The sequence below is a fragment of the Sus scrofa genome, chromosome 7 (assembly GCF_054392235.1).
Source record: "Sus scrofa isolate SSC_HxYL_T2T_F1_AM1 chromosome 7, Sscrofa_HxYL_maternal_Yorkshire_Landrace_v2.0, whole genome shotgun sequence".
Classification (NCBI taxonomy): Eukaryota; Metazoa; Chordata; class Mammalia; order Artiodactyla; family Suidae; genus Sus; species Sus scrofa.
Window position 1 is genome coordinate 37676288 of NC_139389.1, and position 23645 is coordinate 37699932.

Below are 23645 nucleotides of genomic sequence, written 5' to 3' on the forward strand. Positions count from 1 at the left end.
AACCCCGTACACGTGCATTTGGGAGGGCCCCCCCCCCCACCTCACCCTGGCTGCTCACTCCTGCAGACTCCTCCCGCATGTTATTGCACGCTGGAGATTCGGAGCTCGGCTTTCTGGCATCTTATTTCGCCTCTGTGTGCTGCTGCTGTCTTTCCTCCCCTCTCCTCTCCTCTTTTCGCTTTTCTTTTCTGTCTTTCCTTTTCTCTTCTTATTTTTCTTTTCTGGCCGCCCTGTGGCTTATGGAGTTCCCAGGCCAGGGATCACATCTGAGCTGCAGTTATGACCTAAGCCACCAGATGCTAAACCCACGGTTCCAGGCCGGGATCTAACTAACCTGTGTCCTGGTGCTGCAGAGACGCGGCTGATCCCTTTGCGCCATAGTGGGAACTCCTGTATGCTACAGTTTTAGTTTTGTTCTCTCCTGTCCTTTCTCTCAAAGGCTGGTCCCCAAGTCACTTGCTCTGTGCTTGTCCTCTGCTCCAGGGTCTGCCAGTGATGGGGGTTGAGCGTTGCTCCAGAATGTTCTTGTGGCATCGCTGAAATGAGGAGGGGAGCTTGCTTGAGGGTTTACTGTCTCCATTGCTCTTCTCATCAGTTCTGCACGTCATGCCAAAACTTAGCTTGCGAACGTTCTGTGGCTCTGTGTGGCTTGCAAGGTTAAACCTTGTCCAGATGTTGTGACATCCATGGTTCTCCATATGTCACTTCTGTGTACCTGTGTCTCACCTGTGACGTGCCCGACACGAGCCCTTTGTGGTACCCAGGGTGTTTCTGTTTCAGGGTCCTTCTGTTTCAGGGTCCTGGCTCCCTTGGGACACCCCCATCTTTTTTCTGGTCCTTCCTGTCACCCACCAACAATATCGCACACCTGCCCAGGGATTGCCTCTCCCAGGAAGCCTTCAGTGACCGTTTTGAGGCACATCTGTAGTCACTGTTTATATTATGACTCTCTCTTGCCTCCTCATCTAGACAGAAACTCTTTGATAAAAGGCATCATGGGAGTTCCTATGGTGGCTCAGCGGTAACGAGCCTGACTAGGATCCATGAGGACACGGGTTTGATCCTTGGCCTGGTTCAATGGGTTAAGGATCCGGCATTACGGTGAACTGTGGTATAGGTCGCAGACGTGGCTTGGATCCCATATTGCTGTGGCTGTGGTGTAGGCTGGTGGCTACAGCAAGTCCTGGGATCGAACCCACATCCTCATGGATCCTAGTTGGGCTTGTTACCGCTGAGCCACCATGGGAACTCCCATGATGCCTTTTATCAAAGAGTTCCTGTTTCAACCCCTAGTCTGGGAACTTCCATGTGCTACAGGTGTGGCCCTAAAAAGATGGAAAAAAAAAAAAGAAAAAGGCATCATGAGTTAAAGTATTGTGTTTTTATTACAGCATTTAGGACAGTACTCTGAACACTCATCAAATACTTAATTTCACATAGCTGCTGACAATCTTCCAGTGTCTAACATTTTTTGAAAAGTTTGCTTAATGAGTACTTGAATGATCCTGCCAGATACTTTTTTCCCGTAATTTTCATTCCTGTCTAGTTCCCTATGTATTTGTAGCTCTCTTGAGTGTCAGCCATACAGTGGCCTTGGAGAAGCTGGCCGAGAGGGCACCTGACCCAGCTTATGGATGCTTTTGAGTGCCTGAAAAACACCCTGCATTGATCACAGTGTTTGTTCTGCTATGTTTCAATGTAGCCTCAGAAACTTTCTTAACCCAGTGCTTCAGGCAGCCTCTGTCCCTGGATCAGAGTCTTAGGGGTCAGGTGTTGACACTGTGTCCTTAAAGCTATTGGGGTGAAAAGAATGGGGACAGTAAGAAAGCCTTCAGCTGGTCCTCTCTGTCAGGCTTAAGGACGCGTCAATGCACTGATCCACTGCTGACTAAACTGGCTTGGATGAGAGTGTCCCGATCTGCAGACGTGGACCTTGTCTGTCGTCTTCTTGTTCTAGGATGTTGAAGTCAAGTGGATCGAATACCAGAACATGGTCAACTACCTCATCCAGTGGATCCGACACCACGTGACCACCATGTCCGAGAGAACATTCCCTAATAACCCTGTGGAACTAAAGGTCTGGGTCCTTACAGATATTGAGTGTGATTGCGTTTATTATGAAACTGTTAAATGATGCTAACATAGTTCTGTAATATCAGAAATTTAAGAAAAGTTGAGCTTGGGGAGTTCCCATCGTGGCTCAGTGGTTAATGAATCCAACTAGGAACCATGAGGTTGAGGGTTCGATCCCTGACCTTGCTCAGTGGGTTAAGGATCTGGCGTTGCCGTGAGCTGTGGTGTAGGTTGCAGATGCGGCTTGGATCCCACATTGCTGTGGCTCTGGTGTAGGCCAGTGGCTACAGCTCCAATTGGATCCCTGGCCTGGGAACTTCCATATGCTGCGGGAGCAGCCCTAGAAAAGGCAAAAAGACAAAAAATAAGAAAAGAAAAGTTGTGCTTGGCAGGGTAGGCAGATTATTTATTCATCTATTATAAGAGAATATGCATGTAAACATCGGTAGTGAAAGCGTAAGAGCAGCAACATCCTAAAGAAACTCATAGTCCTTTGGGTCTGAATTGTTGCAGGTTCTAAGGTTTATTTGTGAGGGTCTCTGGAAGTGGCATTGCCAGGTGGTTCTGGGTGCAGAAGAGGCGCCTGGAGCCAGCAGGTGGCCGAGGCAGCAGGGAGTGAGAAGCCTGTCAACGGGACAGAGGCGGGCGTGTGCCTGTGGTCACATCCTGCTACAAACCGGCCTTAGAGGCTTCTATTGCATGGCCAGAGATACATACAATATTTCTCCATGAACTTGAAACTAGAGACCCGGCTCCAGCCTGAATGAGTTCATGGTTTAGTAGAACATTCACGGCTACCTAAGAACTCGGGGCCGTCTCTCTGAGGCAGAGACGTTATTGAAATATTGCGAGACGGCACATGTGTAAACATACAGAAGATAAAGTGTCTCATTTTGTCCCTTTGGATTTCTAATAGCCACGTAGTATCCTGTGTTTCAAGAAATGGGTCATGTGAATATCATCGAATTCCTCGAATGGTAGATATTGTTCTGACCAGACTAAAATTGCAAAAACCCAGGGCACTGACCAGGGTGGGCCCTGCTGAAGGTAGTGATGACCACGCGTCTGCCCCGAATGTCTGTGGAGCAGCTTTCACTCCTGCTGCCACAGGGGGTTTGTCCTTGGCATGAAGTTCCTGTGTCTCCTGGATGCTCTTTAATTTCCCCGAGTTGTTTGTCCGCCTGCGTAGACAGGGACCTCTCCGGGCAGGAACCCTTTGCCCCTTTTTGTCACCACATCTCTGCAAACAGCGCTTAGCGCCCAGGACAGCATTCCGTGCTTGCTCACCGACGGGCTCCTACAATGTTGCATTTTGAGTTTAAAACAATTTTCAGATTTCAAGTTCCGCTTCTTTCCAGATGGGTTCCTGGTGTCGGGGACATTTGAGTACATGTGTGCTGGCTTCTGGTTAATGCAGATTCATAAGTTATTAGAGAAGTTGGGGTGACTACACAGATTCCTTGCTTGGTGTCTAGGACAGGACAGGACACAGGAAAAGTATCATGGGGGATTATCAGTTTTCTTAGCCAGCAAAAACATTGAATGGAATCCTTCAGAGAAATGTGTCTGCCTGGATAATTGAAGGGATTTGTTTTAAAGCAGCACGAATCAGGATGTAATAATTGTATATGTTTATTGAATGTGAAGACAGCTTATCAGTATAATCCTTATAAGGTCGTTTTATGTATTTATTTGTTTTTATTTTGTCTTTTTGTTTTTTTAGGGCTGCACCTATGGCATATGGAGGTTCTCAGGCTAGGGGTCTAATTGGAGCTGTAGCCGCCAGCCTATGCCACAGCCACAGCAACACGGGATCCGAGCCGCATCTGCAACCTACACCACAGCTCACAGCAACACCGGATCCTTAACCCACTGAGCAAGGCCAGGGATCAAACCGGCTACCTCACGGTTCCTAGTCAGATTCGTTAACCACTGTGCCACAGTGGGAACTCCCAGGTCCTTTTAAATAAGTATGATAAACATATATTTAAGAGAGTCCCAAGCTAATATCTATAAATTATGTAGATATTATATGAACTATATGTTTCAACCTTCTATAATGATAGCAGCACATAGTAGCATCTTTCATCATTTACCATAACGTCTGCTTCACTGGGCCAATGGGACATCGAAATCAAATTTTTGGTCCTGTCTGTCCAATAAGAATTCTGCTTTCAGAGTTCCTGTTGTGGGTCAACAGGTTAAGCATGCATGAGGATGTGGGTTTGATCCCCGGCATTGCTCCTGGGTCAAGGATTCAGCTTTGCCATGAACTGTGGCATAGATTGTAGATGTGGCTCAGGGCTGGCGTTGCTGTGGCTGTGGTGTAGGCCAGCAGCCGGCAGCTGCAACTCTGATTCGACCACTAGCCTGGGAACTTCCATGTGCTGCAGGTACAGCCATTAAAAAAAAATTTTGTTTTCAAGACTAGACCATGAAACTGGGAGTTCCCACTATGGCACCGTGGGTTTAGAGTCCAAATACAGCAGCTTAGGTCACTGCGGAGTTGAGGTTTGATCCCTGGCCCAGGGCACTGAGTTAAGGATCCGGTGTTGCTGCGGCTGTGGCTGTGGTGTAGGCTGCAGCTGTGGCTCAGACCCTGGCCCAGGAACTTCCTTATCCTTCGGGTTTGGTCACAAAATTTTAAAAAGGATAGACCGTGTGAAATAGAGGAGATGACCCCAGCACCCCTTTCATGGGAGTCGTCAGATTATTTTTTCCAAAAACAAAAAGCTCAAATACAGGGTTTGGAAAGTGAATCTTGTCTTTTTTTTTTTTTTTCTCTTTTGTCGTTTTTTAGGGCCGCACCCTCAGCATGTGGAGGTTCCTAGGCTAGGGGTCTAATCGGAGCTGTTGCTGCCAGCCTACACCACGGCCACAGCAACACAGGATCCAAGCCGCGTCTGCAACCTACACCACAGCTCATGGTAACGGCACATCCTTAACCCACTGAGCAAGGCCAAGGATCGAACCCAAAACCTCTTGGTTCCTAGTCGGATTCCTTTTGGCTGTGCCACCATGGGAACTCTGCGTCTTGTCTTCTCGTCTGGACGATGGGAGGCTGTTAGCAGGGCCAGAGTGGACATGGCCCTGGTCCTGACTGTGCAGATCCCAGTGGGGTGAGGGCTCAGACCAGTCATCACACCCTCCTCCGACCCCATACAGCCTGGCCACCACCTGGCTGGGAGTCAGTGGTGCTCTCGAATATCAGTTTATTTCATTTTTTTAGCTGTATTCTTGGCATGTGGCGGTTTCAGGGCCAAGGACTGAGCCCACTCCATAGCATTGGCAACACCCCACCACCGGGGAACTCCCTGTCACTTTGGTAAAGGAATTCCACCAAAGGCAGGCAACAGAGCAGATAGCACTTGCAGTGGTGACCTTACGTGATGTGATCATGAAAATAGGTCTTTGAAGTTTGCTCATTTGCCTCCCCTTTCATTTTAGGCACTTTATAACCAGTATTTACAGTTTAAAGAAACAGAAATCCCACCGAAGGAGACAGAAAAATCAAAAATTAAACGCCTGTATAAATTGTTAGAGGTGAGAGAAACTTCCTTTGTATTGACAGACAATGTTTATTTTATGGTCTTTCTCTAGGGAACGTGGGTTTTTACGTCCCGGCTTCACAGGGCCTTTTCTGTGCTTCCCCCTAGATCTGGATCGAGTTCGGACGCATCAAACTGCTTCAAGGTTACCACCCCAACGACGTGGAGAAGGAGTGGGGGAAGCTCATCATCGCCATGCTCGAGAGGGAGAAGGCCCTGCGGCCCGAGGTGGAGAGGTGAGCGGGCAGGTGGCGGGCGCTCGGGGAGAACTTTGGCTTTGGGGACAGGCCAGCCCGGGACTGACATTTATCCTTGGCCTTTGGCTGGGCTGTGTGTCCTGGGAGAAGTCACTCGGTCTCTCTGGTCCTCCATTTCCGCATCTAGAAGCTCTTGTCTGAGGTTTGATGCGAGTCAGTGAAGCCAGGGTCACAGAGGGCCTAGGCTGTGTGTGAACAGAAGTGTCACCTAAGGCGGTGGTTACGGTCTTAAGGCCAATCAGGGTCCTGGGACCCGGATGCTCATACCTGCACAGCATAGCTCAACAGTGAACTTCTTTTGTTCATTGCTGTGGTTTGGCTCCAGGGCAGGAAACCTGGTCGGAAGGGCAGTGAGGTGGCGTCTCGAGGAAGCTCAGTCAACGCAGGTTCAAGCCTCTAGAAATGCATGATCCTTGGTCCTCTGGATGGGTCTGTCTCCATCACTGTCCTTGTGTCCCAGGCTGACTCGGGGTGTGTGGGACTTGGGGTCTGGTCCCCCGGGCTGGCCTTACAGGGTGGGGCCCGGCATCACCCCCTGGCCCTGCCCCAGCTCTGATGCGCCAGGGCACAGCCACCCTGCTGACGGGATCTTTGCACATCTACCCCTCGGGAGGGAAGCCTGTCTCACCCTCCCCTCCCTTCGAGCACCTCCCCTGGGTCTCCCCGGCCGGTTCACGGGTCTTGGTCCTCAGTCTCCCATGGACACGCGTTGTAATTTTGCATTTGTGTCTGCAGTTGTTTGATGAACGGCTGCCTGTCCACAGTCGTGAGTTCTGACAAGGTGGAGACAGACTCCTGGTTTTTCTGTCCCTGTGTTGCCGGCACTTAACACCGTGCCTGCTACCCAGAGGCCCTGGGTACACAGGGTTCTCTTTGCCCCCGTGACCTCCCATGGATGATGTGGGGCAGGCCTGACTTGTCAGGCCACTGTTCAGCTTGTGATGGCACACTTGTCGAAGCACATAACTGGATCATTAGAACCAGAACTTGTTAACAATACCCAGGATGGGCCGTTTGTGGAGGAGATGATTCTGGGTGATTAAACAGAGATGCTTAGCTTATCATTTGAAATAAAAGGATGTCAGGAAGGGATATGGAGTAGATGCTAGTGGTCTGAAGAGCAGCTGCGTTTTCATGTATGGTAGTAAAAGACTGTGATTCAAGGTTTGGGAGCGAGTCCTTCCCAGGGGAATTATTAGCTCAGTTTCCAAGCAGTGTGGTCTTCTATTTTTGTTGTGTGTTGGTGGTTTTTTTTTTTTTTTTTTTTAATTTTAAAAATTACGGTTGATTCACAATGTTGTGCCAATTCTATTGCACATCAAAGTGACTCAGTTATGCATAGATATACATTCTTTTTCTCATGTTATCTTCCATCATGTTCTATCACAAGCGATTGGATAGAGCCCCCTGTGCTGTACAGCAGGACCTCATTGCTTATTCATGCCAAATGCAATAGTTTGCATCTACTAACCCCAAACTCCCCGTCCATCCCACTCCCTCCCCCCACCCCCCCGCCGCCCCAGCAACCACAAGCCTGTTCTCCATGTCTGTGAGTCTGTTTCTGTTTTGTAGACAGGTTCATCTGTGCCATATTTTAGATTCCACATGTAAGTGATGTCATCTAAGCCATGTGATCTTAGACTCACTAACCTCTCTAAGCTTCAGTTTCCTCCTTTATGAGCAGGATAGGATAGCATCTACTGCATTTGGTGGTGGTAAGTATGTCTATAAAAGGATGAGTTCATTTTCTGGCACACAACAATTGCTTAACAAATGTCAGGAGAGAAGTTGACAGAACACTGCCACGGCCACAGCAACACGGGATTCAAGCAGTGTCTGCAACCTATACCACAGCTTATGGCAATGCTGGATCCCTACCCACTGAGTGAGGCCAGGGATCGAACCCACATCCTCATGGATACTAGTCAGGTTTGCAACCCACTGAGCCACAATGGGAGCTCCTGGTGCTTTATTCTGTGTACTAACCACATTTGACACCTCACTCTCAAATTCCCCTTTCTTACTTTCTGAAAAGAAAAGTATTCCCCCAGGTGGAGAAGCAGCAGTTGGGCTTTGCAGTGTTGGAGGGTAGGAAATTATTTAGGAGCTTGGCTGGATAAATGCCTTCATTTTTCTTGATGCAACAAGTTTTTTGGCATTGACTCTATTGCAAAATAATAGCCATGTGGCCTGGGAGTGTGTCAAAGACAAATGGGAAAGAGCCAATGATCGTATGCCAGTTAATAACCTAGAGGAAGGAAAAACAAGCACGGACAAAGTAACCTTGCAAGCATTGCATTGGTAGTCTTCTTAGCGTCTTGGCTTTTAAAAATATAAAATAAATGAAAAATACTAAGATTAGACATAACATTCGGGGAATTCGGATAAAGAAAGGTAAACGGATAATTTACTTTAACCTAATCAGCAGACCCCATGGTAGTTTAAAAGGAGAGGGCCTTTGCTTCTAGTCTAACTCATTTGTTGGTAGGTGTTTTTAAGTATCAGATTTCAACTCTGTTTTTCATTGTAGACTTGGCCTTTTGCAAAAGGCACTGACCAGGCTAGGATGGACTGTTTGTGTTCTTTTAGCTGATGAATGGGTATTGCCAGAGTAAATCTTAATGAAGTGTACCTGGGCTTCTGTGAGGCATCGGAATTGTTTTTGTGGTGGTTGTTAAGTGGGTGACGCTTGGTGAAAATATTTGGCAAGTCTTTTCCAGTGACGCCCGTCAGCCGGCCTTGTCCTTACATGTAGGGCTTTCGTGCTGGCTGCAAAAGGCAGCCTTCAGCCAGCAAAAGCCTGGCTGGAGGCAAGATTCTTCTGAGTGGTTATTAGCATCTTATTTGCTGAGTATTGAATATGCATGTTAGGTCCTATTTAAGGAGCCATTAAACGCTGGAACATTCTGCTGCCGCTTTTCACCATTAGACTAGACGCAGACCGTGTATTTGTGAGGCTCCTATTCCTGCTCGAAGGAAGAGCATCATTTCAGGGTCAGGATGCATAGCAGTAGTTACAGCTACCGTAGCAGCGACTCTGTGTTTAGTAACACCACCAGCACTCGGACGAGTCTCGATTCAAATGAAAACTTCCTCTCCGTCCATTGTGGTCCGACCCTGGTCAACTCCTGCATTAGCTTTGGCAATGAATCCTTGGATGGACACAGGTACGGGCTTCGTGGCGTGGGACGGCGTTTTTCTTTCACAAGGCGGTGTTTTTCAGGAACGGCGACCTTTCTGACTTCTAAGGGAGAGGCTTGATTTCATGCGTTCCCTTCTTTCAGGTTGGAAATGTTGCAGCAGATTGCGAGCCGAGTTCAGAGGGACAGCGTCGTCTGTGAAGACAAACTGTTACTTGCCCGAAACGCTCTCCAGGCTGTACGTTAATATCAGGAACTTTTGGGGGTTGGGGTGAGGGTGGGGTCTCTGCATCCCCATGAACTAAAACTTGGCATAACCTTAGTCAGTTTGTGTCCTGAAACGTACAGTTTGTTAAAGATTCTGATCGTTTTGTTCTTCCAAGGGAAAACATGTTTTCCAAAAGGGAAAACAAAAAATCTGAGATTCTGTCCACTCTTTTATTTGAGGCAAGTTTGGATACTTGTTCGCAGAATTGATACTGAGTTCTTTTGAAATTCAGGATTCTAAACGATTAGAATCAGGGGTGCAGTTTCAGAATGAAGCAGAAGTTGCCGGGTATATCCTGGAATGCGAGAACCTTTTACGCCAGCATGTAATTGATGTACAGATTCTTACTGATGGAAAATACTACCAGGCAGACCAGTTGGTACAGAGGTAAGTGTGTTTCTTGTCATCCCTGTCCTGTCCATCTGTGTGACCATTTCATGGCACTTGGAATATGGGAATGTAGAGAGTGACAAATGTATGACATATTTCTTATGCTCTTTTTTGTTGAAAATGGGCATCACATTAGTTTTGTTCTGTTTCGTTAACTACGTTTCGCTCAAAGATGAGTAATAGAAAAAGCTTTATGATACACATAATATTTAATGCTGTAGTCACTAATGTACAGTTGAAATATTCATGTGTGATACTGGAGAGAGGAAAAATGAAAGAAAATTATCTTTTAAGTCAACTTCTCAGTTTTGCTAACAAAATATTGGAAAAATATGTATACAAAAATCTGTATCTCTGTGAAGTGGATTTGGGGGTAGGAATGGAACCTTTTAGGAGGTGTACTATATATTATACATATGTAAATATCTAAAGATGTGAGGTATGTAGAAAGCAGAAATGATAGATGATGCTTTGATCCAGTAATTCCACTTTTAGGAATCTATAGTAATATTCTAAATGTGGAAAATGTCTAAATAAATATGGGGGAAAGCCCTTGTTCACATCGGAAATATTTTATAGTAACAAAAATTTGGACTCCTAGGTGCCAAATAATAGGAGAAGGCTCATATCCTAGTGTAGAATTATTGTATCTTGTAGTTATGAGGAGTGTGTGATAAGATGGGAAGTGCTCATAGGTCAACACACAAATGATGCAAACTTTTATCCATGTGATTACAATGGTGTTTTAAAATAGAGGTTGTTTGTGCAGTTCAGGTTTACAGAAAAACAAGTACTGAGTTCCTATACCCCCTAAAACCTCTCTCCCATTATTACCATCTTGCATTGTGTGCTGCACTTGTTACCACTGCTGAGCCAATATTGACAGATACAATTTTGTTAATCAAAGTCCTGGGTTTACATTAGGGTTCACTTTCTGTAAAACTGTCTCTTCTGTCTTAGCTTAACGCTTTTGACGTTCTTTTCAGAGTGGCAAAACTGCGCGATGACATCATGGCCTTAAGGAATGAATGTTCCTCAATGTACAGCAAAGGCCGCGTGCTGACGACAGAGCAGACGAGGCTCATGATCTCAGGAATCACGCAGAGTTTAAACTCGGGATTCGCACAGACCATGAACTCCAGTCTGAACTCAGGGCTGACGCCCTCCCTGACCCCACCCAGTGTGACCTCGGGCCTGACTTCCCGCCTGACCCCATCTGTCACTCCTGCGTATACACCTGGCTTCCCATCTGGAGTGCTTCCAAATTTCAGCTCAGGGGTAGAGACAAATTCACTGCAGACTCTGAAGCTGATGCAGATTCGAAAGCCTCTTATGAAGTCATCTCTGCTGGATCAGAATTTAACCGAAGAGGAAATCAACATGAAGTTTGTTCAGGATCTGTTGAATTGGGTTGATGAGATGCAGGTAAAAAACCTTTACTTTATCTGAGAGTTTCAGGCTTTCCCGCTCCCAGGTTGCTTTTTTGTTTTTTTGTTTTTTTTAACCTCATATTTTTCTGTTTGAAGGTGCAGCTGGACCGCACAGAGTGGGGATCAGACCTGCCGAGTGTTGAAAGCCATTTAGAGAATCATAAAAATGTTCACCGAGCTATTGAAGAATTTGAAGCCAGCCTCAAAGAAGCTAAGATCAGTGAGGTCTGTGAATTTCAAATCTGTATGTATTTCATTCCAGCTTTGGCTCTTCCTCTAAAGACCCTGTAACAGGATAATAGATACCTTGCCTGTGAGTCAGAGTTGCTTAAGAATCCTAAGCTTGAGGTCCTACTGTACAGCACAGGGAACTATATCTGATCTCTTGGGGTAGAACATGATGGAAGATAGTAGGAGAAAAAGAATGTATATGTGTGTATGATGGGATCACTTTGCTGTATAGCAGAAATGGGCACAACACTGTAAATCAACTATACTTTAATAAAAATGTATGTGATAGGAAAATATCCCCCCCCCAAACAAGATTGCTAACCCTGCCATCTTTTTATCCCATGTTACAGATCCAGATGACAGCACCTCTTAAACTTACTTACACAGAAAAGTTGCACAGGTTGGAGAGTCAGTATGCAAAACTCTTGGTAAGTTGTGTTTTTTTTTTTTTTTTTTTTTTAACTTTCCGTCTTCCTCATCTCTACATGGCAAAAATGCAATTCTTACGGTGATTTTCCTTGTAAAGAATACATCTAGGAATCAGGAACGCCACCTCGATACACTCCATAATTTTGTAACTCGGGCCACTAATGAACTCATCTGGTTGAATGAAAAAGAAGAGGAGGAAGTTGCCTACGACTGGAGTGAAAGAAACACCAACATAGCCCGGAAGAGCGAATATCACGCCGTGAGTGCCGCTTCTGTGATTGGGTGGGGATGGGGGTATTTCCGAGTCTTTCTTCCTCTAACACCTTTCTCGACTCTTTCTTTAAATTAGGAGTTAATGAGAGAGCTTGATCAAAAGGAAGAAAATATCAAAGCAGTGCAGGAGATAGCGGAACAGCTACTTCTGGAAAATCACCCAGCTCGGTTAACCATTGAGGTAAGTCAGAAAGGGTGACAGCCGTGGTTGAAGGGGACATTTGATGATTGCCACCCCAGTTCTTTGATTGCTGGTGGTGGCACATGCACACTGTCAGACGCCTGTGACAGCCTGGCTGAAAAACCTTGTTTCTGTCAAGTCAGGCTGATCTGTCTTCAGTTCTGCTCCATGGGTCACCCCCTCGCTGCTTACAGTAATCGTTCTCTCTGTGGCCGGAGAGATGCGTCCCAGGGACCGGGAAGGGCCTTCCAGCTTTGACTCAGATTTCTTCCTGACTCTGGGACCTTGCACCAGTAGTGGCCCTGTCGCACCCCATTCACTTGCCCCAACTGGGGGCGAGGGCTCCTAACCTGTGGAGTTGTGATGACGAAGAGAAGGCAGCGCTTAGTTCAGTTTGTGGGACACAGCAGGTGCTCCGAGGTGCTAGTTATTATTACTTAACTTATTCTTTGTGTTCGGGACCTGCTTTGGGAGGCGTGTGCAAGACCTCAGGGTATTAACACACTTGTTTCACACCCAGAAGGGGGGTGTTGATGTGGGGTTTACCAGGCTGCCCGCGTGGTGGGATGGAGGTGGGTGTTTCAATTTTTAGGTCTAATAGCTACTAGAGCTAGTGACTTTGTAAATGTGTGCGGGGGGATATGTAAGAGGGCAGGGAGAAGCCAGTGTGAACAGATGGAAGGAAAATGAACAAAGATGAAGCTGTGCTGAAAATGTGACCTGCAGCTGAGGCAAGGAATCTTTGTCCACTGAAGTAAGTCGTCATGACACCCAGATGGGAAAATTCTAGGCCTCGCTGGGAGTTTAGCTGACCTTCTTTTGCATAAAATTGTGGTTTTCATCCCCTTAGGAGTAGGAAGGATGTTGGGCTGGGGAAGGGGAAGGAAATTAGAAACCTGCAGGGTCTGGATGTACTTTGTTTGTACAACGATGCGCTAAAAGCACGGGGTGTTCCTTAGAGCAGAGAGGTGAAAGCTGCTAGGAAACGTGGTTCCCGGTCAAGAATCGTGATGGGAGTGGCAGGTGTGGGTGTGAACTATCCCCACCTTGTGTAGAGATGTTCATCTAATTTGTCTAATTAACCTCCATTGTCTTGTGGGTCAGCGATGAGAGTTAATTATCAACACTGTTTTATATTTTATGAGAACAAGAAACTGATACTCTTTAACAATGCCTGATATGTCTTTTCTAGCCAGTTTACTCAGAGTAGCTTCATTGGAGGGAGCAGGTGCCGTGACCACGATGAGCTGAAAGGTTTTTCAGCGATGCCTGTGCATTCTGCTCGGAAAACTGCCCATGTGCAGCAGGGGTGGTTTTCCAGGTGGAAACACAGGCAAGCCCCTGGGGCGCCCTCTCCTGGAAGCTAGTGAATTGCACCTTAACTGTAAAAGGGTATTTTTTTGTTGCCTCTACTAAGTGGGGTTCTTTTCTGCTTTCATGAAAGATGAACCTATTAAATCAATAAAAATTCAAGTAGAAAACATTTTCAGTCAAAATTCCTAGGATCGTAACTATTATAATTCCAGAATTGCACCGATGGGGGATTGCATATTCCCTTCTCCACCCTCCCCAAGCAGTGCTGGTAAAAACATGCAAATGACTCACCCCCACCCCGAGAGCTTCCAGTCCAGTTTTGGAAGCAAAGACAGACAAAGAGAAAACTACAGACCATGTGTTTCTGTGTCAGGTACTTTATGATCCATTAATGCAAAAATTCAGAGGAAAGAACAGTGAAGGAAAATGCCACGAAGGAGGCATAGCTGAGGCTTCCCCACAGTGAAGTGCTGGCCTGGAGGGAGTGGGGGCTGGTTTTCCAAAACCCCAGGAGAGCTTGCCTCCATTTCCAGCGTTCCATGGGTTTCCGTGGAAGAACAGCTAGTGTTAGCTTTTTCCATCTATTTTAGGAAAAAATGTCAAGAAGCTTAGGATTGGGAAGAAATTGGACCGATTTAAAAATATATGTTTGGAGGGGAGTTCCCATTGTGGCTGAGCGGGAACAAACCTGACTAGTATCCATGAGGACGTGGGTTCAATCCCTGCCCTCTCTCAGTGGGTTAAGGATCCAGCGTTGCTGGGAGCTGTGGTATAGGACACAGACACAGCTTGGATCTGGCATTTCTGTGGCTGTGGTGTAGGCCGGCAGCTGCAGCTCTGATTTGACCCTTCCCTAGCCTGGGAACCTCCATATGCTGTGGGTGTGGCCCTAAAAAGAAAGAAAAAAAAAGGATGTTCACGCTTTCAGGACTGGTTTTGTGCAGGTGGGAGTGCTTAGGTTTGTGGCCCGATTGTCCATCTGACTCTGGTGAAGGACCCTCGTCCTCTGTAGGTAGTGGAGGCTCTGAGACCCTTGGGAGGCAGGCTGTGTGTCCTCACTGGCCAGACGGTGACAGCGGCTGTGTTCTGCCCACAGGCCTACCGAGCGGCGATGCAGACGCAGTGGAGCTGGGTCCTGCAGCTGTGCCAGTGTGTGGAACAGCACATCAAGGACAACAGTGCCTACTTCGAGGTAGGGGGCACAGGACCCATGTCACCACGCAGTGTTGCAGTGCCAGCTGAATTACAGAAAACGTCTCCATTTCTGGAGAAATCCGCTAAAATGTCTTTATGGGATACAGGGGTATATGTCCTTTAAGATAAAGAGAAGCATTCTAGAAGGGAGGAAGTACTTTCAAAACCACTTAGAATGTCAGAAAATCGTAATTTTGTCCGTGCTTCTCTTCTTAAAGAAACATCTCATTACAGAGAGTTTTCTTCCCGTGCTTCCGAAGTTTTAAAATATTCTTGCAATTTCACTCCGCACTTAACCAACATTGGACCCTAAAGCAAAACAGACTTTCAATCAAACTAACACAGGGTCCAGAAGTTCCGTGGTGGCCTAGTGCTTAAGGATTTGGTGGTGGTGTTGCGGCGTGGGTTTGACCCTTGGGCTGGGAGCTTCCACATGCTGTGGGCATAGCCAAAAAAACAAAAAACAAAACAAAAAACCAACAAAAATAATGTAGGGGCCAAGCTGCACTATAGACTCACGCTTTGACAGTGGGCATTCATTCATTGTCATCCAAGTTCAAGAGCTGGTGTTTGGTTAGAGGAAGGATTTAGGCTACGCGGTTTGTGGTTTTATTCTGTTCCCACATAGGAGAGCTGCACACGGGGCTCTGTATTCAGACCCCACAGCTCCGGGCTTTGCTGACATTTCCGACCCTTTAACTCCCGGTTCTCATCTCTCCGTAGTTCTTCAATGATGCCAAAGAAGCCGCTGATTACCTAAGGAATCTAAAGGATGCCATTCAGCGGAAGTACAGCTGCGACAGGTCCAGCAGCCTTCACAAGCTGGAGGACCTGCTTCAGGAGTCGATGGTAGGACCCTGAAAAGCCCCAGGTTCAGCGGTGGTGTGTGGTGGGGACGAGGGTAGAGCTTTATGAGATTTTGCAGGTACAGAACCTCACATTTTATCGGTGCTCGTGACATTTCCAGCTCATTCAAGCGAGCATTTAAACATTCAGTTTTAACTTCGGCTCGGATCTGATCCCTGGCCTGGGAACTCCATATGCCATGGGACAGCCAAAAAAGAAAAAAAAAAAGAAAGATGAAAATTCAGTTTTTGTGTCTTTTTGGTAAGAAATACAGCAGATGTGGCTTTTCTGTGTGATTGCCTTAATGGTTAAAAATGCTGTCGCAGGGTTGTGTGTGTGTGTGTGTGTGTGTGTGTGTGTGTGTGTGTGTTTAGTCGTTCATTCCATCAATGCTAGTTAAGCAGTTCTCATCTCCCAGGCACAGTTTAGCAGTGAGCAAAACAGTGAGACGCCTGCCTACGAGATGCGGCAAGGGCCCAAGAAATGGCAGAAAGACCAAAAAAAATTAAATAAAATCCATTTTCCTTATTCTCTAGGAAGAGAAAGAAGAGCTTTTGCAGTATAAAAGCACGGTAGCCAGCCTGATGGGGAGAGCCAAAACAATCATTCAGCTAAAGCCACGAAACCCTGACTGTTCACTGAAAACGTCCATTCCCATCAAAGCCATCTGTGACTACCGACAAATTGAGGTACCATAACCCCAGGACCCAGATGGCTTCCAGCCTTACTCAGATATTTAACAAACGATATGGTAGGAGTTCCCTGGCGGCTCAGCAGGTTAAGGATCCAGCACTGTCAGTGCTGTGGCGAGGGTTTGATCCCTGGTCTGGGAACTTCTGCATGCTGCCTTGCAGGCAGGGAGGGGTCCAAAAAAAATGAGGTCATAATACTCATTTAGGGGCCAAGTTTTCCACCTCAAAAGTACAAAAAGATTCCCAAGATTGGGTGTGGAAGACGGTGAGTCCACAGTGCCCTCATTTGGTTATTCTGTTCTTTTTTTTTTTTTTTTAATCTTTTTTTTTTCTCTTCTTTTTTCTGTTTGGGGCCGCCCTGTGGCATATGGTGTTCCTGGGCCAGAGATCAGATATGAGCCACAGTTGCAATTCCAGAGCCTTAACCCACTATGCCCAGTGGGGATCGAACCTGCGTCTCAGTGCTGCAGAGGTGCCTCCACTCCCCTTGCACCACGGCAGAAACGCCTGTTCTGTTCTTTTAAAACCAGATCACCATTTTCAAAGACGATGAGTGCGTTTTGGCCAACAACTCTCATCGCGCCAAGTGGAAGGTCATCAGCCCCACGGGGAACGAGGCCATGGTCCCCGCCGTGTGCTTCACCATCCCGCCTCCAAACAAAGAAGCCGTCGACTTTGCAAACAGGTTCGTGTGCCTTCGCCCCGCACAGAGCTGGCCCCGGAGTCTCTCTGCGGGTTAAAGGAACAACTGCTGCTTCCCCCAAGGCCTGTAGGATTGGAAGGACCGAGAGCTTGTAAACCTGGGGCATTTCCTGAAGGCAGAGGAAGGCAGTGGCATGTTTTCAGAGGGAGTGGAAAGGCGTCACCCGAGTTCTCTTCCGTCTGTTTCAGGATCGAGCAGCAGTATCAGAACGTCCTGACGCTCTGGCACGAGTCTCACATCAACATGAAGAGCGTGGTGTCCTGGCACTACCTCGTCAGCGAGATCGACAGGATTCGAGCCAGCAACGTGGCCTCAGTGAGTACAGAGCTGCATGTCCATCCAGCCCGTCCGAGTGGGCATTTTATTTGCTCAGCAGGGGTGGATATTGTATTAGCTCTGGAGCAGGATGGAGCCCATGCAGACACTCATCCATTCCAGTGTAGCTGCTGGCCTACACCACAGCCACAGCACAGGATCTAAGCCATGTCTATGACCTACACCCCAGAATCCTTAACCCACTCAGCGAGGCCCAGGGACCCAACCTGTGTCCTCATAGATACTAGTCAGATTCTTGTCTGCTGAGCCACAACAGGAACTCCTGGTCCTATTTTAAATGTCCCTCTTGTACCAACGTCACTTAATTATGTGGGTCGTTGGTCTTCTTTAGGTAAAGACAATGTTACCTGGTGAACACCAGCAAGTTCTGAGTAATCTACAATCTCGCTTTGAAGATTTTCTCGAAGATAGCCAGGAATCGCAAATATTTTCAGGCTCCGATATAACACAATTGGAAAAGGAGGTGAATGTATGTAAGCAGTATTACCAAGAGCTTCTCAAATCTGCAGAAAGAGGTAAAGCATGGGAACCCATGCCTTTTTTTTTTCCCTCATGGGTGGTTAGTTCAGGCTATTATCGACTGTCAGTGCGATCTAATCTTAGGTATATGATGTCATTCAGCCTGTGACATATAGAAACAGTTACTGGAACATTAAACACATATTTGGGGTAGGGAGATTCAAAGAGGGATTCATTTATTTCCAAATGGCAAATTCATAAAAAGATGCCAACCAAAGAGTATGGCAAACGATGAATTCTGAATGCATCTCCTTTTAAACATTTTCATTGTTTTGTAATGTAACGTTCAAAATGATGGTCTTTTAGTTTCAGAAAAGGTTCGGTTATTTTTCTACATACCAAACTTGGGTTTTTTTCCTCAAGACTCTTTTTTTTTTTTTTTTAAAGAGCAAATTTAGATTAATAGCTAATGAAAAAGCAAGGTGTGGAAATGTCCCATAATCAAGCCTGGATTTTATACAGGGGTTAAAGGTGAAGCTTTTGTCTAGTTAACTTTTGTTAAATACAAATTTTATCCGGAAATCTTGAGTTTCCTTAGAGACAAAAAAATTATAGTAGTCATATTTACTTTAAAACCATCTAAACATTAACAGTCTTTACCTCTAATTTTAAAGGATTTTAATTTACATTGCCACCGATATAATTCACATGTTTGTGAACCTAAAACGGAGCAATACATTATTTTCCTTAGACGTCATAACTCAGATATTGGTGCTCGAAGTGGCAGGAGGGAAGTTTTATTAGCTCTTTGTAAATTGTAAGGTCCACTCTTTCAAGGTTTATATCTGTGGGGTGGGTTCGTGATGGTAACTGGTCACATTTATTTATGAGCCCTGGCCCAGTAGTAAAACTGCATCATTAGAACATAAGCAAAGCATCCAGAAAGTAGAAAACAAAGTATTTTCTGAATATCACATGCGCTTTCACAGAGGAGCAGGAGGAGTCAGCTTACAATCTCTACATCTCGGAAGTTCGGAACCTCAGGCTTCGGCTGGAGAGCTGTGAAGACCGTCTGATCAGACAGATCCGGACGCCCCTGGAGAGGGACGACCTGCAGGAAAGCGTGTTCCGACTCGGGGAGCAGGAGGTGAGGCTGAGGGGGTGTGGGGATGAGATCACCACTGATGCTGTCTCAGGGGCTTGGCTGTTGATCCCTGCCTTCTCACATGCTCCCCTCTGCCTGCGGCTGCTGCCGCTGGGTGAAGTCTGATTGCATATTTATCCCTGCCTGTAGGCAGGATTCTGTAATTCACTTCTGCCTCTGACTCAGGTAAACACAGGTAAACCCAATTCTAGGGAGGCTGTGAGGCTTCTCATTGTCTCTCCTCTGCTCAACCCACAAGCTCTGGGTTAGATGGATGCTTGGGCTGAGGAGATGGGCAGTAAGGGAAGCATTAAACTTGATGGGTTTTGCCTTTGTTTCCTTGATAGACAGTAATGTATACGTACCTGTTTAAGTCAGTGAAATGTGTTTTTTTTTTTTTTTTTGATGGAATTTTATTTTATTTTATTTGGATGTGGTGTGCAATGGCTTGATATGGGATCTCAGTTCCCAGACCAGGGATCAACCCCAGGCCACAGCTGTGAAAGAGTCCCAACCACTTGATCACTAGGGAACTCCTCTGCAGTGTGTTTTTTGGTTGGTTTTTTTTTTTGTCTTTTTTCTATTTCTTTGGGCCGCTTCCGCGGCATATGGAGGTTCCCAGGCTAGGGGTCTAATTGGAGCTGTAGTTGCCGACCTACGCCAGAGCCACAGCAACGTGGGATCCGAACTGCGTCTGCAACCTACACCACAGCTCATGGCAACGCCGGATCGTTAACCCACTGAGCAAGGGCAGGGACCGAACCCACAACCTCATGGTTCCTAGTCGGATTCGTTAACCACTGCGCCACGACGGGAACTCCAGTGTGTGTTTTTAAAGTCTTTGAAGGAAGAGACCCCATCTGGAGTGGTGGCCTGACCCCCATCTTTGTTCTCTGTTTTATAGAAACTAAAGAAAGAGCTGGAGCGACTTAAAGATGACTTGGCCACCATCACAAACAAATGTGAAGACTTCTTCAGTCAAGCAGCTGCTTCTTCCTCAGCCCCCACATTGCGCTCTGAGCTCAGTGTGGTCGTCCAGAGCATGAACCACGTCTATTCCATGTCCTCCACCTACATTGAAAAGTACATACTATAAACTGTATAAACTGGCTTCGCACAATGGCCATTTTTATATACGTGCTGCTCTTTTTTAAGAATATAGATTTTCTTGTCTTAAGGACACATATATTTATGATTTCTATTGATTTATGCTGTTTCTTCATGTTGAAAGGGAGGGGGTCTCGGAGACCAGAGCATTCAGGGCATTAGTGATCTTCCCACTTTCTGCCTGTAGTTTTGGTAGCTCACCTGTTGTAGAGTATAGGACTTTCCTCCCAGGCTTGGTCCAAAGTAGGTTTGAAAGAAGCCTTATTCTGGTCTCCTGCTAAAGGCCACCACTGGGGCAGGGCGTGGGTTCTGTAAGCAGACAGTTAGCTGGACGTTAATCTGGTAGTAAATGTGTTGGTGTCCCAAGATGAAGAACATACTGTATCATGCCCCCTAATGGTGCTTTAGGACTGCACTGTGGGAAAATAAATGCTTACCAAAAGGGGGAAATGTTTGATTCTCTTTTCTAGGCTGAAAACTGTTAACTTGGTGTTAAAAAACACTCAAGCTGCAGAAGCCCTTGTAAAGCTCTATGAAACGAAACTGTGTGAAGAGGAAGCAGTTATAGCTGACAAAAATAACATTGAGAATCTAATAAGTACTTTAAAGGTATGACCTTACTGCTGGCTATTTTTTCAGATTGTCTTTTAAAAGTATTTCTCTAGCACTTGACTCAGGTCTTCAGACACCAAACATTAAATATCTTCACTTGAATACATTTATATTCATTCCGTGTCCTGTCATGACTTACTGTAAATAAGTTACATTGTCATTTTTAATTTGAGGTGAGTTCTTGTTTGAAGTTTTGTGGTTTTTTTTTTCATTGAAGTGCAGTTGATTTATAATGTTGTGTTAGTGTCAGGTGTGCAGCACAGTGATTCAGTTATATATATACATATATATATTCTTTTTCAGATTCTTTTCTTTGCAGATTTAGTTTGAAATTTGAATCTTTTTGACAGGTTTTTATAGGCAGTTCATGTTGGCAACAAGAGGAGTTGAAGCTAAAAAGTAAATATTTGTAATAGTTTCCTTAAAGAAGCAGTTACTTTAAGAAATCAAGGAAATAAGTAGGGGAGTTAGTTAATCTAGGAAGAAAAAAGACTGGTAGTTGTGCTTGACTATTTCTGTTATTCTGTTCAGAAAACCCTGAGTAAAGCTGGTGCATAGTAGTTGTGAAAAGTTATCTCAGTGACTTTTAATGCATGTATTCATTTTTAAACAATGAAAAAGACTTATTGAGGTAGCAGACTTGCTTATGGAATTTGTTTTATTTTATTCGTATGTAGATTCTCTTAGGCCGAACTTTATTAAATTGTTGATTTTTTAAAAAAATCGGATGATCTTTTGTGGGGGTTTTTGGCCATGGTCAAGGCATGTGGAAGTTGCTGGGCTAGGGATCGAACCCTCCCCATGGCAGTGACCCAAGACACAGTAGTGGCAATACTGGATCCTTAACCCACTGAGACACCAGGGAACTCCCTAAGATTATTGATTTTTTTTTTTTTAGGTCAAAATACAGTTAAATATTGGCTTTTTATAAGTACAGCCTCGTGTAATATTATGTCTATGAAAGATATTCTTTCCATTGTCTGGTTTTATCTCAGTCATTTGTAAGAATTGTAAAATCAGGTGAATAATGTGTTCGCCCAGGGAGGGGTCGACACCTTTCATTAACTTTCACCAACTGGTGTGTTTCAGCGATGGAGATCAGAGGTTGATGAAAAGAGAGAGGTCTTCCACGCTCTGGAGGATGAGCTGCAGAGAGCCAAGACCATCAGTGATGAGATGTTTAAAACTTACAAGGAGCGTGACCTTGACCTTGACTGGCACAAAGAAAAAGCAGATCAGCTGGTGGAGAGGTGGCAAAATGTTCACATACAGATTGACAATAGGTCAGTGCCTTTTCCATTCGATTTTAGCTCAGATTTAATCTTTCTCTTGAGTATTCTGGGTAAAGTCTTGGCGTGTTAGGCATTTATCTGCCTTATGTAATTAATTCTGTAGAGTTAATATCCATATAAAGTTCGTTGTGTTCATTGCAAGGCTCTAATTCCATTTCTTTTTCATAGGATGGACTTTAGCAAGATCTTTAACTTACAAATAAATATTTTTAGTTCCATGTTATGACAACTATTGATCTACTCTGACATGTGTATGGTTAGTCTATTTGCCTTTTTTTGAAGGAAAAAAACAATATAGTTCTCTAATTTTCAACAAGTTGTAATGTCCAAATAACCATGACTTAGTAAGAGGAGCGTGGGTCATGCATTTCCTAGAGCTGGATGTAACATTTACACTAGATAAATAAATAGATAAATAAATAAATAGATAAATAAATAAAGATAAATAAAGAGAGTTCCCTGGTGGCTCAGTGGGTTAAAGATCCGGCGTTGTCACTGCTGTGGTGCCGCAGGTTCCATCCCTGACCTGGGAACTTCCACATGCTGCAGGTATAGCCAGAAAAAAAAAGAGGTGTAAAGAAACGGAAACGCCCTGATGCTCATTTTATTTTATTTTATTTTATTTTATTTTATTTTATGTTGTCTTTTTTTGCCCTTTTCTAGGGCCTCCCATGGCATATGGAGGTTCCCAGGCTAGGCGTCTAATCGGAGCTACCGCTGCCGGCCTACACCAGAGCCACAGCAATGCTGGACCTGAGCCTCGTCTTCGACCTACACCACAGCTCATGGCAACACCGGATCCTTAACCCACTGAGAGAGGCCAGGGATCGAACCCGCAACCTCATGGCTCCTAGTCAGATTCATTAACCGCTGAGCCACAACGGGAACTCCCCTGATGCTCATTTTCATCAAAGATATAAGAAAGTTGAAATGATTTCCCAGTGACTGAAATGAAAAAGCAGAGGGAAATAGGTGGTATGGGAGGCTCATCCTAACACAAAAGGAATAGTCTTATTCATTTTTTTACGGGTTTTTTTTCCTTTTTAGGGCTGCACCTGCAGCACATGGAAGTTTCCAGACTAGGGGTCAAATGGGAGCTGTAGCCACCAGCCTACACCACAGCCACAGCAACCCGGGATCCGAGCTGCATCTGTGACCTACACCATAGCTCACGGCAACGCCGGATCCTTAACCCACTGAGAGAAACCCGGTATTGAATGCACATCCTCATGGATTCTAATTGGGTTCTTAACCTGCTCAGCCACAACAGGAACTCCCCAATTTTCCTGCTTTTAGTCTCTTGGGCTCATTCCCAGGATAATCAGTACAACAGTGGGAGTAAACTAGTTTAAAAGCTCAACCGAGGCAGGGGGGGACCTTGGAGATGGGCCTGGGGTGCTGTGGCTTTAGTTCCTGGACACACCCCTGTGGTGCTGGCTGCACCCCAGGACAGTTACTTTGTCCCTCCTTCTCCACACCTCCCACCTCTGCTGGAAGCCGTGACTGTTCCGTGGTTCCTCTCTCAGGTTACGTGACCTGGAAGGCCTGGGCAAGTCGCTGAAGCAGTACAGAGACTCCTATCATCCTCTGGATGACTGGATCCAGCAGGTTGAGACGACTCAGAGAAAGATTCAGGAAAATCAGCCTGAAAATAGCAAAACCCTCGCCACACAGTTGAATCAGCAAAAGGTGCGTCGATAACGATTCCTTGTACTGAGGTTGTGTC

General features: G+C 45.7%; 1 protein-coding gene across 49 annotated transcripts in view; it reads left to right on the forward strand.

Moving 5' to 3' along the window:
- The window catches only part of DST (dystonin), a 488220-nt gene that overhangs the window by 297853 nt on the left and 166722 nt on the right, over positions 1-23645 (forward strand). For 31 of the 49 annotated variants that reach the window (XM_021098569.2, XM_084967788.1, XM_084967786.1 and 28 more), the window contains 21 exons: positions 1958-2077; positions 5521-5616; positions 5730-5857; positions 9163-9256; positions 9519-9673; positions 10663-11101; positions 11203-11331; positions 11688-11765; positions 11864-12025; positions 12116-12220; positions 14631-14726; positions 15452-15577; positions 16111-16263; positions 16797-16951; positions 17158-17284; positions 17637-17820; positions 18754-18911; positions 19813-19991; positions 20486-20624; positions 21717-21910; positions 23446-23608. In XM_021098569.2, the coding sequence (XP_020954228.2) occupies positions 1958-2077; positions 5521-5616; positions 5730-5857; positions 9163-9256; positions 9519-9673; positions 10663-11101; positions 11203-11331; positions 11688-11765; positions 11864-12025; positions 12116-12220; positions 14631-14726; positions 15452-15577; positions 16111-16263; positions 16797-16951; positions 17158-17284; positions 17637-17820; positions 18754-18911; positions 19813-19991; positions 20486-20624; positions 21717-21910; positions 23446-23608 (3180 nt within the window). Of the gene's footprint in view, positions 1-1957; positions 2078-5520; positions 5617-5729; positions 5858-8786; positions 9046-9162; positions 9257-9518; positions 9674-10662; positions 11102-11202; positions 11332-11687; positions 11766-11863; positions 12026-12115; positions 12221-14630; positions 14727-15451; positions 15578-16110; positions 16264-16796; positions 16952-17157; positions 17285-17636; positions 17821-18753; positions 18912-19812; positions 19992-20485; positions 20625-21716; positions 21915-23445; positions 23609-23645 lie in introns of those variants that run through there. The other 18 variants (XM_084967784.1, XM_084967804.1, XM_084967785.1 and 15 more) reach the window with 6 other exon arrangements.